General features: G+C 32.6%; 1 protein-coding gene across 4 annotated transcripts in view; it reads right to left on the bottom strand.

Moving 5' to 3' along the window:
- Positions 1 to 16499, bottom strand: part of Ssh (Protein phosphatase Slingshot) — a 135130-nt gene that overhangs the window by 82340 nt on the left and 36291 nt on the right. For 3 of the 4 annotated variants that reach the window (XM_083039287.1, XM_083039286.1, XM_083039288.1), the window contains one exon: positions 3080 to 3239. In XM_083039287.1, coding sequence (XP_082895413.1) covers positions 3080 to 3239 — 160 coding nt within the window. Of the gene's footprint in view, positions 1 to 3079; positions 3240 to 7232; positions 7669 to 16499 lie in introns of those variants that run through there. The other variant, XM_083039289.1, reaches the window with a different exon arrangement.

Here is a 16499-nt window from a genome sequence, read left to right as displayed (position 1 = left end):
TCTCCGGAGCTCGTGTCAAAGGTAAAGGGGCGAATTTTATGCCGTTCACTTTTGACGATCGATCGTCTCGAGTGCATCTCGTGCGAAGAGTGAAAGAAAATCGCGCAAACAATGTTCCGAGCAAAAAGCATGAGCATTCAGGTCTGAACGATGAAAGAAGTACAGTTGTTCTCTACTTTCGCCCAAATTGGATGATCATACGAGATGAATCATGTTATATACCGAGTGTCTGGTGAGAGTGTTCGAAAGAAGGTTTCGTTTCGTATGTATAGATATAGAAGATAAACGTGTATAGATTATGCGAAACAAATTAAATTAATAAATAGAGATATAGTATAGATAATTATAATTTTGGAGCGCAAAAAAATTTTCATATGAAACGTTTTTCACGTATTTATTAAATAATATTGTTTTTTAATTTATTTCATTTATTTAATTTGTTTATTTCATTTTTAAGCACACGTCTCATTATAATCAATATTAAAACATTGAACAATCTATATAATAACATATCTAAAAGAATCCAATTTTTATCTGACGGTTTTGCTCTGATTTTTCATTCATCGATTCATCTAGAATCTAGAATGATCATCTTGACACGACAAAAATTATAACTTTTCTAATTTATTTATCGGAAGTCCTGCCCCTCCTGCGATTATCGATTCGCTTGTATTTGCAATGGCAAAACCGGCGGCTATCGTCGCCTTTCTTTATTCGCGCGCCGACCGGAAGCGCTCGTTGCTCATCGGCCGCGACCTCAAATGCATCGCCTTCGCTCTGACGGCGACGACCCGCGCATGTGGGTCGCGTTTAGCCCACTTCGCGACAGTCCCCCGACAACCGCGACATCGCGTCGAAACGGTCCCACGTGGAAAATTCCAGCGAGCAATCGCGCGGCAGACAGCACGGAGCGTCTTCGAAGATCACTCGCAGCCGCGTCTCTTATCTCTTATCGACCCCATGATTTCAAATCTAATTACATATAACATGTTTCATCATTACTGATACGGCGAATTATTCTATTCGTAAGATACGCAATATGCGTGTGCATAAAAGATTCTAGATTCAAATATCCCACCCGAATTAAATAATATATCATATTAGCTAATTGTTCATAATAATTTTCAAATAAAATAAAAATACGGATCGTAAGAAGAATAAATTTACAGCATTAATAGGATAGAACAATAGCAGCAAGTTTCTATTGTTTAATCATTGTTTAAACTTATTTTTTTTAATTAGATTATTATTTAAAATACCTTGATGCATCATAAATCTTTTGACTAATCTAGAGTTAATTTGTAAAAAAATATCGAAAAGGGGGGCCTATTTATTATAATTATTTAATATTTAAAATCAAATATATCGCGAATTATTTAAATTTCGAAGTTTTTATTAAAGGAAGTTTTTATTCGAGGAAGACTTGCACGAATGTGTCTCGTACCTTACGTGAGAACGCATTGTGAAGACTCACTGTTGAAGATATATTACTTAAGAATATATTACTTAAGGAGCTTACTCCGACGGAAATATTATAGGCTGTGCGGAACTTCCTTGTACGAAGAAGAATAACGGCGGAATCGCTTCCGTGCAGTCCGTAAAGGAAATTAAAGTCTCTGTCTTGGGAAAAGAAGTTCCGCGACTTGTTAATTGCCAGACGCGCGAAAAAAAGGTAAAGTGCATTAATTAATCTTGCGGTCATTAATTACGTAGCACACACGTCATAGCCAACGTACATATATGTACTTCATAATATGTTCAACAAAGATAAAAATTTCATGTACACATTGTTCTGTTTATAAATTGGCGACTTCTGGTTATTAAAATTCGCGCCGAGTCTTCGAAATCCGAAATAATTTATATTTTTTTAATCGATATATATAAGTTACAATATAAACTCATACTTTCTGTATGCAATACTTTTAAAATATAAACTATTATTAAAAGACTCCTCTAGTCACAAAATGCTGAGAATGAAAAAAATAGTGCGAAACAAAAATTATATTTTCTGAAAAGAAAGAACTAGAGAGCTCGTAGCTCAATCTCAATTATAAAATATTTAATTTTATACTATTATTATTATTATTAATTAAAATACTTATAAAATATTCTTGAGTTTTTAGATTAGATCTGGTTCGTGACAAAATTCGGAACAAAATTCTATTTCTAATTTTATATCGTATAATGTTTGAAGATCTTATTGTTAGCAAAATATCAGGGAATATATACACAGAGATAGGATATGGCACATAAAATTATAAGCAGAATTCTAGTCGTCACAAAGCTTTTACTTCTTTTTGTTCTCGACATCTCAACTGTTATGCGTGGCAATGTATGTTTGTTCGCGATAATGATATAAAGAGTCGACTTGCGGAATCACGAATTGTACCTTGGAGCACGTTTCTTTCGAGATAAGCGACTGCCAACTTCCTCGTCAAGACTGCGCGATGGAGAGTATACTTTTGCTTGCTGTGTGTTTACACGATTTTCCAACGGGTTCCTCCGGCCGAACGGAATAGTAAAGCCGCTATAATTCGAGTATTCTCGGGCGAACGAAGGCAACGAGCTGCCAATTTCTCGAACAACGCGCAAATTAGGACCGCACGGTCTCGGTCCGCAAAGAAACCGCGCCGAAACGTGACTCGCGCGAGATTTGCTCGCAATCCGACCCGCGAGTCGCGCAATCGAGTTGGTTCGAACGGTGGAAAACTTCGTGACGAGATATCGCCTTTGCTACGCAATCATCGAAATCGTTGCCAATTTACAATTGCCAATTCGCGGAAACAAAAATATTTTTAGTGTCCGCGTAAGTAAACACTTTGTGCGCTTTTTAAGTCACGCGTTCGCTCTTCTCAACGTAGGGAATCTTCGATGATACACGAAAGATACATATAAGATCGGATAATTTCGGGCGCCGTATTAAGACAAGTCGATTGCTGTATAATTGCGAGACGAAATAAAAGGATTTTATGGTATAAAATTTATACCGCGAAAAATTTTTACCTATACGCAAAGATCTCTCAAATAAAGAGATTCTCCTTTGTTTCTTGTTAAGTACAAAAGTCATTTTTGTACTTACCATTTTCAAAGTCTCCTCGGGCCTCAACAGATAGAACATGGACTGCAGGTGCTGTTGGATATCGCATCCTGCCGCCGAGACTCGCCTCGAAGGACGAGCCCTTTCGTTCGGCGGTAAAACCAAGGCAGCGCCTTTGCCCGCAAAGTAACATTCGCTCAGACTGCAAAAATAACAAAAAAATATTGCTTTAATAATCAAATTATTCTGGTGACTGCAATCAAAATCATATACAATAATTATAACTGATATAAGACTACATTTAACACGTAATCGAAAAATGATTGAAATATATCAAAAAATTTTTAAACTGCAATAGATAAAAAATTATAATCAAAACACATACTGTATGTTTCGAATATAATTCTTCGCTTTTATATCGATAATAAATCGATCAACTTTTATTAATTGTCATCGAAAAAAAATCATATCAATAAGAAAATAATACTCATAACATTAACATACATATATCGATACGTGCCAGATGTTGAACAGATACATACAAACGCATACATAACGGTATTAAAATATTTAAAATCTGTTAGTGAATTCATTGTTTAACCGGTTTTTAAAGCATTTATTAAAATGGCTGCAGCGTACCGTACTATAAAACTTTTTTCTAACTTACTATGAATGAATATCAGCATAAATTTATGCACTGACTAAAGAATTTAATCCCATTAAATTTAACAAAATTTAAAATAAATTTAGCAGTTTTAAAAATCTATATAGTATACAAGTATTCTGCACAAGTAAATCTTGAGATTTTTTAGTGAATCATATCATCATGCTTTATCTGATGCGATAAGAGCGTAATGTGTTTCCTTTATTCCAAGTTAGCAAGTAATACTAAAGTTCAGCTTAAAGAACAAAAACAGATACGCGTCGATTAGACAAAGAGTATAAACGAAAATTTTGATGCAGTTTGATAGTTTCAGACAGCTGTCGATTTTAATCTTTGATATCAAGATAATTGAAACACTAATCGATTTACTGATGCTTAGCTGGCTTCGTGGCTATTACAATCAATAACTCGCGATAGATAATTGAGTTCATTAATTAACGCTGTTATAACAGTACAAAATTGTGAACGATAAATGAATCATTTTTTTTTTAAACACTCGAACTTAAAATATAAAATGTTTGATTACAACCTTTTATAGAGTAAAATTAAGTGAAAGAACGTTTAAGATAAAATATATTTTATAAAAACATCTTGTATACTGCACAATAAAGTCTTTGACCTTTCTTTGTATCTGTATAGCAGTTATTAACATTGACCGACATCGTTGTAAATTAATTACAGTCATCTTAATTACAGTGCGTGCTTATTTATAATACAATTAAATAGAATTATTTATGCGAACCGTCCGCGGAAAAATGAATTTTTAACGCTATTCACGCTTCACCTACATCGACACGTTCCCATTATATTTTATTCCGTGCCTCATTATTATCGTCGAGCTCTCTCGATGTCTTCGTGAAATCAAACGAGATCTTTCTACGCACGCACGTATAATAGTTTCGACGACGATAACCGCACATCTGAATCGCGTATGCCAGTCGCGATTACGCGATGCCATTTTCTCATGGTAAGTAAACCATCACATTCCCATATGATAATGACCAGCTGACCAGATACAACACGCGCAAACACACACACATGCAATATGCGCGAACTTCCGCTATCGCGCGTCTACAATAGGAAATTTCTCTGAGACTTTACCACGGAATAACAAACCTATTTATAATTCGCTTGTACAGATATTTACTATACGACATGCGAATAATTCTCTCCATTGTCACACGTAACGTATTACATTAGAATGTTTTACATTTTGTAATCGAGCCTATTTAATTTACTACTGCGGGTATTAAATAATTACGAGGTATTAAAAATGTCTATAATTAAAACTGATTAAGTAAAATCTCATTCAATTATTATATTCATTAATTTCTACTAATAGTCTCAATTTCATATATTAAAACCTTTTAGGAGGTTGTCTTACCGATTTAAGTATTATTTGATTTAAATTAGATTGAAATGCGAACCAATCTATAGGCAATGGAGTTATCAAGACTACATCTCAGATCAGATTGAAATCGTAAATGTACTCATCGATGCTGATCATGATGAAAACGACGATGACGAACGAGTGAATTTGCGCCAGGAAACCAAAGTGAAAATCTATCATCGTCAAAATCGACATATTGATCCTCGATGCCTCTCTCTAATTGCCTTATCGAAAGCCACGACGATAACTTTCACACGACTGGATCACCTTACCATGACGCGGCTCAATTACACGCACAAGCTTATTAACAAATTGGGCCAAGAGAACCAATCTCACTCGACATTCTCTTAATATTCACTATAAAGCGATCAAGTTTAGCCTTCTGGTCATTAATCAAATCGATATAAGTCTCGCACACTCTATATACAAATTAAATTATCATGTATGATATATACCAGAATTTCGCATAATTGAAGGCGCGATCTGAGGAAAAAAAAGTTAAACGAATAAATATCGCTTATTATTATTTTTTGTTTATATTACTTTATCAAATTTAAAAAAATTAATTAAATTTTTCATTTACGTTTTGATTATGTAATTTTGTTTTAGGAAATCATACATTTATATATGTTTGTCTTATTATATTATATATAAAAAATTTAGTATATTGAATGCTTTAGCCCCTCTCTGCGCGGACAACAATTCGACCTTCGCGAAGCTAATTATAGTCGAGTTGGATTATGCCAGAAATCGAGAATTACTGTTTTCCTGTCCTTTGATATCTTCAGGAGGAAAAGTCAACCGCGCGATAAATGTGACCTTCCACTTTTAGCAATAAACAATCGCGATAAAAGATCGTATGGCTTTCTAATGATATTATAATATATAATTAAACGCATAGCACATATCATCTGATGTTTTTATAATAGTTATCAATTTTATCGCTTTAAAAATTAACACGATCTCACGGCTCCATTCCATTGTCGGTCAATTACTCCGATCGACCTTAATTGCGAAAGAAGAAGCCGCGAGAGCCAAGTTGGCGACACACGATCATCTTGTGCACTCCGCACCGCGTTTGTATACATATGTATATATGCATAAGTAAGCAGGCGAGCAATTCGCAGAGCATTAAATGCAGCGAGCGTAAGAGACGCGCGAAGAAACACTGCGTCGTAAATGCACTTTACAATATATTTTACAACGGCACCCTTGCGGGGTTTTTTTTAATTTTTTTTTTTTACAATCGACTCGCTAGCTAGCTAGTAGAGTTTCGCTCGGTCACAGTTGAAGGTTTTCAAGGCTGCGAAACTCTCGGTGCTTTAACGATAGACCGCGCCGGCTCGTTCGACCGTCGTGCGGTGCATAACTGCATAATTAACGAGAATGATCGGCCGAATAAATTGCGAGCGGCCCATTCGAATAACGCCGCGGCGCGGCGTGTCTGATCCCGAGTCGGGAAATAACATTGAGAAGAAAAAAAATAGTTGTAGTTATCATAATAGTCGGGAAATAACAAGGGGAAACCAACGCCGGTACCGCAAGAATATTAAAATATCGTTGCCGGCACGAAAGCGCTTTCCGTTACCTTATATGGCACGAAGATATTCTTGCGAGAAATAGGGGTATAACGAAAATATTTTATATAATTCAGAGAACATAGATAACGAATATTAAAATCAATGATAAATATATACCAGGAGAATTTTAAATATTACAGGATATTTAAAACTATAATATTATATAATATTCCAATCCGTGATATAAATATTCATATTTCAAAATTGTCTTTTTCTTAATATTGCTGTTACTTTAATATTGTATAAAATTGAAGTTATTGTAAAAAATTTAAGTAAATCTGTAATACATAAAATTCACAAGGTTTGTGACATCTGTACTCGTTTTGTTTCAACGAGAAAAGATGTTTCCGGCGCTAAGGCAGATTTTTCTGACAATAGGTTGAGTATCTCTATGCTTCAGTCTACAAAGCAGCGCATAGCAGCTGACGCAGCCATCACGATAAACCGGGATGAAATCTTTTCAGAACATCCGCACGCGGAGAGGTAGCCGACAGCAGGATTGTGAAAAGAATTAATCGAGACGGGGACCCATCTTTCTCTTCCTTGCAAAACGATCTTTACCTGTCGACATAGCCGTCGTTTAAGTAAATGGCCGGTGCCCCTGCGTTGGATGCTGCAGGGGCGTTCCCCTCAGAATTCTCCGTAATGACGCACTCGCGAGATGACGATAACTACGGAAATCAATCGTTTGCGATTTCTAAATACTTTTAATACTTATAAAATCACACGAGATGTATTTAAGAAAACGACAAAACAATTTTTCCTAAAAAATAAATGGCTCTTCCCTCTAAATGGCTTCTCTACAACCGTAGCAAAAAAATCGCCGATGATTCCGAACGTTTACTGGGTAAAATATAACAATCACGATCGTCCGTTTTGTTTTACTCTCTTGAAATAATTTTCTTTCGCCGATAATGGAGGTCCGGCAATCGCTCGCGTCTTCACCGAGAGAGAGAGAGATGCTAATGTGCTTCGCGCGCGTACGATTAGGCGCAAAACCGGCGGGATACTAAAATCATCTCGAGATTTAAGATAGAACGAAACGACGATACGTGGGCGGATCTCTGCACTGGACCCGCAAACGCCGAGCAAAACACTCGCTCGCTCGCTCGCTGGTTATATATCGGCTGGCTGTATTATTAGCTCGCGCAAAGAGAGAGAGAAAAAGAGAAAGAACGTATATATACATCCCTCCTTATATTATATATGTATTTGCATCGAGCTAACATGAGAGAAATTCGTGGAAATCGTAGTGTCGAGCAAGATACGCATAGAGCACGTGTCGTCTTTTTCCTTTCTTTTCGTTTTTGTTTAGTGTTAATTGCACGTATTCGTAACAATTTCACAGATCTTATTTGCGTGTATTTTAATGAAGAATAGAAGGAAATATAGTTCAATCACCGGGGGCATCTGTCCATTCAATATTAATTCTCGAATTATACATATTAATCTCACCGACCGCAATCAACGTTTCAAATACGCGCGCATTATCTCGTAAATCCAATCTCGCAAAAAATTCTCTTTTCAGATTTAGATAAATAATAAAATTTATAATTAATATATTATAGTTTATAAAAAAATTAAAATACAAATTAACGTTATTTACTTTTGTAATATTTTTTTGCAAATTGCATGTGCCATTTGTTAGATGAAATTATATTGACGATTCACGAGATTCATCGAAATCACGAAATGATGATACTCGATACTGCGTATATTTCGAAAGGTAAATAGCGTTTATATTAATAGCGAAGAACACGTGTGGCAATATTCCTGAAGAACTTTGAATGCATCAGTCATGGCATAAATCGGAAGAGGCCAGCTTCTTTACGAGATCAATAAATGATCGACCCGTGTGCCTACTAAGCACTGTGCGCTTATCACAGTGCGGTTCGTATATTACATCGAGTTCATGGTATACGCGCGTAACACAGAACGTACTTCAACGTACTGCTGGAGTCAACATTATTGCATGTGTGTCGTTCATCGTGAAAACGATGACATAACCGCGTTGCTGCGGTCAGAATGATCGAATCAAGATCGACGTGCGCAGATAATTTACTGATAATTTGATCCTGTTGCCACTCGACATGAAAGAAATTGCGAGCACAAGACTGATAGAAAGAATTAATTTATTTCTTCAATTTATTTTTCTAAAGAGCAAGCATGAAATATTGCTAAACACGGTAGATATGAAAATATAACAGACATAATAAAATAATAAAATAATGAAATGAAAATAATTGTATGATTCTCAAAGAATAATATTTTAAGATATTTTTTAAGAAAAAAATACGTATGAATTACTTTTATAATCTAATAAAATTCTTTAAATTTTTAATTTCATTTTTGCATTTTGCATGTATTGATAAAATTAAAACAAAAAATACTTTTTTGTAGTGAGAATATTGCATTTGATTTAAGTAATGAAAATAATGCATTTTGATTTAAGTATATCAATATTTATATTAAATATAAAATTTAAGAAAGTTAAGAAATCAATTTAAAGGTTTAGACTTGAACGTATAAAAACAAAAACATAATACATTCATGTCAATGTTATTAAGTAAAAAAAAAAGTAATGTATTCTTAAAGAAAATATTTTTTAAAACTTGCTAAAAATATATAAATATTACTCAACAAAGAACAAAGTGGAATTTGGAGAGATTTTTGTAAAAAAATAGTTTCCCAATGAATTGCACGAAATACAAAACAAAGAAGTGGAAATGTTTCAATCTCGCAATCGCTAATAGGTATAATTAACTTCCTTCGGCGATTCGTTAATGCCAAACCTTTGCACAACGTAACATTTACAACGCGCGGCAATACTCGTAAAATATTATATCCGGTTCGTAGATAAGTGAAATAAATGCGCTCTAAACGGAGTAAAGAATATTCGGAGCGGTAAAAACATAAAAGATCAGAAACGTTTTAACGATCGCAACATCGTAACAATATAATTACTAGAGTATTTGCTCGATTATATTATACTGATCTAAATGACGCTTGTCGATAATTTGCGCTGCTGACAATATATACAAATCGATAATAGCCAGGAGAAAGCTGAGCGAATAAGACACTAAAATGAACTATTCAAAGATCTAACGTAACAGTTTCTTTTTTATTTATTTTTCTTATTTTATTTCATTCTTTCAATATATGACTTGGGAGAGAAGATACTTAATTTCTCTCTTTCTCCTCTTTCTCTCTACATTGAAAAAATAAGATTTAAATTAGTTTCTTTTCAAATTTCCAAAAATAGATTTAAATACATATACAGTTGTAATTAATTAATAATTCTACACGGCGAATATTTGACATTATTATAGATTCATAAAACAAAAGCATAAGACATTAAAATTAATGTTTCTTAAATTAAATTTTAATTAATAGAGTTGTATCAAGAAATACAAGCACAAATATACATCTTCAAATATATTAGCACACAAAATTGTAGACAAATTTCTTTGATCTGAGGTGTGAAAATTGTAGCTAAAAATTTGCTTGATTTTTTGAACGTTTAGATTTTATAGTAATTTAACATAACGCGACGTATAGATACGCATCTATGTACAATGATCTCGATTATTCAATTGTCAACGAGAGAAAAAAGAAAGGCAGAGATATAGAGAGTTAGATCGAAAGCGTGATCGTAATCGAGAACACGCGTCTCGCAAATTGAACTGGCGCCGAACGCTCGATCTTTATGAGAATAATGCAGTGGGGCAATGCAGATAAGAATGACCCGGGCTACGAGTGCCAGCACCGTTAAAAAAGTCCATAAAATCTGCGCAAACGTGACTGGCAGTCAAAATCTGCGCGCATCATCTCGCGAAAGAATACGAATGGAGCGATGACGTCATTACGATGTAAAGTACGCTCATCGTGTACACGCATTTATTCTTGGTATGCGGATGCATGTACGGGGTGTGCTGTTACGAAAACTGATTATTTCTTTACAAGAGGATTAAAGAAAATAACACGATTGTTATTTTATTAATTTTCAATTATAAAACGTTAAATAAAAATCGCGAGAATTTTAGCAAAATCGAGATGTTAATAAAAGTTGTTTCAATTCTCTCTCAAAATAATTGAATTAATATATTAATATTTGATACACACGATTTACATTTACTTTTTAATCAATGATACATTTATAAATAACTTTTTTAATTCTCTCCAATTTTAAAAGTTTTATTATTAATTAAATATATGTGTAAAACTCTTAAATTTTTTTAATTTTTAGAAACTTATAAATAATTAAATAGAGTATTTTTGTAATCAAATAATAAAAATTTCTATTTAATTTTTAGATATTTCGTAGAGAATGAATGTATTTTTAATCAATACGATCTATCCTTCAATGTAAGTATTAGATTTCTAAGTGTGTTACATTATTACTATATCTTGTCTGAATGTATTACAGATATACAAGTGTTATATTAATACTTGCAATATAATTCAGATTGTGACTTAACCGCGAATTTCGCAAAGCTACTTTTAAGTCTGGATTACTACCCATATTTGGCAGAATATCAGCAGAATATCATAAAGATATTACGAAGTATAAGTGTAATATAAACATATTGCGAAATATACAAGATTATTTCGAATCTATAGGAGAAATCTGGGAGGTTAAAATGTACGTTAGTTATTTCAATCTCCTAAGTTACTATCCATATTTAACTATACACAGGTCATAAGTATTTTATGGATATTCATCTGCTAAAAAAAGCATAAAAAATCGTTGAAAACTATCTTGCAGATTTTAGACAAATTTAAAAAAAATGTTACTGAATATACGAAAATACGAAAAATCTTATATCACTAACTAAAAACCACAAAGATATAATTTCGCTATATTTCAGAGCTATATTAGCAAAACAGTATATGTATTCCATAAAATCTCTTCAGACGATACTTTCAGCAAAACTGAATCATCCATCGTCGCAGAACAGAACGCGGGCTTCGCGTGCAATCGCAGATTGCATCTTCGATTGTCATTCTCGCGTATTCCGAAGAGATCTTACGGGCCGGATGCGATTCGCACAAGTCAGCGAAGTGTGTCACGTACCGGTACCGCCCGTTACAAAGCGCGAAGCCCGAAAAAATCGCAGTCGGCGGACGTTGATTACACGATGCACCTCCAAATTCGCGACGGACCTACAGCGAATGACCCGTAGCGTCAATCTTTTTTGATTACTCGACATTTATTCTACATTACACGTAGGCATATATTTCTCAACAAAATTGAAAAATTTATTTTAGACCTCGTTCCGAAACAATTATAAAAAATTATGAAAAAGATAATTCATTAGATTTTTATAAAAGATGAACTTTAAATTTTGCTTGACTTTATATTTATAATCGATAAAGAATGTGCAAATTCTGGAACACTCTTCATTCGCGTTCGAGTACATAAATGGATGAAGTATGTGGAGAGAAGCGAAGGGAAAAGAAAAGGAGATTGCCCTATTTCTTGGTCGTCTTCGTATCGAAATCGCATTACTCACACGAGCTTAAATTATGATCAACATGGAAGAGACTATATAATACGCGGTTTGTCTGTTCGAAATCTGATATATAAGCTGCAGTCCTTTAAAGCATGTAAAATATTGATAAGATATTTCACACTAATTTTAAGAAAATGTGTATGTAGTAACTTATGTATACTTATGATAAGATTACTTGTCATCGCGCAAGGATATCTTTTGGACATAATATCTAATATAAGTCGCCTCAATGTTTGTAATAAAACATAGGTATACTAAACAAATTTATCGCGTAATAAATTCAATTTTAACAATCTCAAAATTCAACTCATTTAAAAGCCGAAATAATAAAAATCACTCTTGATCTTTGATAAATTAATTAAAACTGTAAAATGTGAATGTGTTACTAAATAAATTTTAATCTTTTTATCACACGTGGACAACATTCGTACACTCTATAGTCTATAGGATAAAGATAACCGTGGGGACAGAGGGAAAGTATATAATATCTGAGAGTAGATTCGCATGCAAAAGAGGAAAGATGAAGTCATAAATACAAAGGAAAGTGCCAGTGAACACGACTCTGCTGTGTTGATTTCACGCTGCGCAAGACTGAGCAGCAAAACTATAGAATAAGAACCCTGTACTATGTGATCGAACCTTTTCCGTATTTATATTCTCTTCTCGCGTAATATAAAACCTCGTTCCATTTCATAGCATACAACATTACAACGCTTTCATCGATTTCTGAATATATTCGATCGATTCCCCTTCGAAGAAGAACAATTTTATGAATAACCAAAAATAAGAGAAATAAGAAGAAAGAATATATTTTGAAAATTGTTTATCAAATTTACTTTAAAGAGTTTAATTCGCGAATATAAATTTTAAAATAAGAACAATTTTATTTGTAATCGCGTGTCGTAATATAAAAAATTTAAAGAAAAAAAAATTTTTTAACAAAAAATATATATCAGAATATATACACATAATATATATACTTTAAGATATGTAAAATATGTGAAATTATATATACGGATATTTTTCTTAAGTTTTATCGCGAATTATAGATCGTCTGAAACGAACTCAATTCTCCGTATTTAATATAAATTGTATTCATCTTATTTCATACACATATATGTTTCTAATAAAATATCCGGTATAAACTCTTAACTCGTAAACTCTTCTGTCGCATAATTCAAATAATTCTATTGTATCCTTCACATAGCTAATCGAGCCGATCCTTCCTCAGTCCTAACATCCACTCCAGCATTCCACTATCGTTTGTCCTCTCAACATTTTTCGTCATTCTATTTCGTCTTATTTTTTTATCCTAATATTTTAGTCCTCTTACGTTTCTTGTTCCGACTTGTTCAAATCCGTCCTAACATACTACATTCCATTATCCTCTGTGTTGTTCGATTCGAATTTATCCGACCCTTGAAAATAATAGACACCGTCCTTTATACTCTTACACAGATATCTCAAACAACGGTCTACCTTGATATTTCAGTCGTTAATGCATAGCGGATAGCATGTTACTAAAATTAGTGTACGTCCCGCAAGTATACATATAGAGTTCCCATTTCTCTAAAGGTAGTCGCATCTCGTGAAATATAGAATAATCTTCCTCTCAAATTAACCTTGATGACTTAAAGCCGTCGCAGGCACTTTCAAGAATGTCAACGGTATTCCTTTGAAAGTCGTGTGAACCAAAAATAGAAACGGAGAGACGGATATATAATACCGTTCAGATTTTAATAGAGCATTAAAGTTCTTATTAAGGACCTGTCATAATACTTGTCGTACATTGGTTTTATAATTTTTGTTTTTTTCAGTATCCCTGACACTAGAATCTATTAATATTGTATAATATATTCTTGCAGAGAAAAAAGTTTTGCATTATTATTAAAATTATTATTTCATTTAAATAAATTTAACTTCAAAAAGTTAAATTATATTTAGAATTAATTAATACTCCATTACGAAATAATTATTTAAAAATCTATAATGTATTTTTCACATGTAATTTAGATATTTATATATTGCCTCTTTTTGCGAAAATATATTAAAACGGGACAATTCGAACCATACAGTCGACAACTTGCTCCGTCATGATTAATCACCTACGTCCTAATTAACCTTATAGTAACTGAAAATTGCATGAAAGAATTGTTACACCGTTAAATGCCAGTTTATTTCTTTTTTTCGGTATTTAAACGTGATTCAACTGCACCTGATTGACGCACGTACTCGATTGCAAAACGGTCAATGATCTCCTAAAGTCACGTTTGCATCGTACGTCATGAAAATATGATTCATATTATAAGAACGGAGATAAATCATAACATTCGCGTTCATACTATATCCAAGATCGATTTTACAAGATCTGTTCTCAAGCTACATTGTTTGACACAATGCAACATAAACGTATTACGTTTTATATTGTAGACACAGATCATGTAACCTGTATTTTAATCAGCAATATATATTATTCAATGCAATTGAAAGGTTGAATATAGTATACATACAATACAATAAACTACGTGTTATATATCCTAAGAAACAGATATATAGCACATATCATAATCTAATCTATACTTATGCATAGTTGTGAATTTGATTTGTGAATTTATATGCACGCAAATATAATCTTAGATATCTATAGATAAAAACATTTTCTTGTAACAATAAAACCTTTCGTATTATCTTTTTCTTTCTTTTTTATAAGTCTACAATTACATGTTATTAATTAACAAATATTCTTTTAACTTTCAAACTTTATAAAAAATTTACTCTGTTGCTTTATCAAGTTAATTGCAAAACAATTTTTTACTGATCAATAATTATTTCGATGTTTGTTTTTTACCTTTAAAATGTTAATATTCTATAATTGCTTTTCTGTCACTGAGACGTATACTTGAGAAAAATAAGTGTGCAAAAATGTATAATGTCAAATAATTAACTAATTATTTAATTTAAACATTACAAGTAAATCTAAAATAATTAAAATCTGATTTATAGAGAATAAATATAAAAATCTTTCTAATCGAAATATTAGGAGAAGATCAATAGAATCATATACGTTTCAGAAATATACAGAAATAATTTATTAGATTTTAAGATTAATTTCCTGAAATATTAAGCAAAATAATACTCTCTAATAAATAATACTAAATAAAGGAATAAGACTATATTATTCGTTGATTTATTTTCGAACATTAACCTGAGATAAGGATGACAACAAAGTTCTCCAACAGACGGTGGACTAGCTTCGTCACGATTTCCTAATTAACTGATCTAAGCACGCGTACAAGATGACGCGCACGTTCGCATTAACAAAGTGTTCACCTGCGCACGACACGAAACGGGAAGAAAACTTGTTCTGGAATAAAAATGCAATGTGGCATCTAGGGCATCTAATGATAAAATCGCAACCGGTAAACGGAGACGGAGCAACGAACGTTTTTCAAACAAATCTACCCATGCCAATTATTTCATATTTTCATTCAATAAGTATATTATATTTATTTTCTTCTTTTTTTATTATATACTTGAACATCGATGTAATATTGATATGTGTGAATTAAATCTTCTTATATATCTTTGAAAAAAGATTTTTTATCTATATGTAACTTTCAATAAAAATTGCCATATTAATAATATTATCATTAAATATTTGTGCAGATTAAATATTTATCGATCAAATTCTATATATTTTGTATCAATAAATAGTTAATTCAAATTCCTAAATTGCTATATGTATCTTTATGCGTGTACATACTTTATTACATTACAAATTCCATCACAAAGCGTGTCTATCTGCGCTTTAATGTTATATCTTTAACGAAAAATATTTATTTTTATCGCGCATATAAGACAGTACGTACAAATATAGGACAATGTTGCATGTTTCATAAGAGCATGGTAATATCGCGTTACTAAGATGATGAGGAAACTTTGAAACTGCGTGTACGCGCACGGATCTTCATCGACGTCAAGAAAGGGCGAGAATAGCACTTTCTGCGCATCTTTCACGGTGTCTGGCCACGGTTTAACGATAAAATGCGCGAATTACCTTGAACGCATCCGACAAGTTCTTTTTTCACACGACGTACATCGCGCTGACACGATTTCAATATACTAACTTTTTCGATTCGAATTAATATATTATCAGTGTTTTAAATTTATATATATATATATATATATATATATATATATATATATCATTATGTATAAGCATTAATAAAAATTCATTATCGAAATCTATCAAACCTGAATATTTAAATTGTTTTGTTAAAGTCTATAAAATTAGTAACAATAACACTTCGTTTAT

This window comes from Prenolepis imparis, unplaced genomic scaffold, assembly GCF_030444845.1.
Source record: "Prenolepis imparis isolate NDT839.2.m4 unplaced genomic scaffold, iyPreImpa1.0 SCAF_5, whole genome shotgun sequence".
Classification (NCBI taxonomy): Eukaryota; Metazoa; Arthropoda; class Insecta; order Hymenoptera; family Formicidae; genus Prenolepis; species Prenolepis imparis.
Note: the sequence above shows the minus strand (reverse complement) of the source record. Positions and strands in the feature narration are given on the sequence as shown.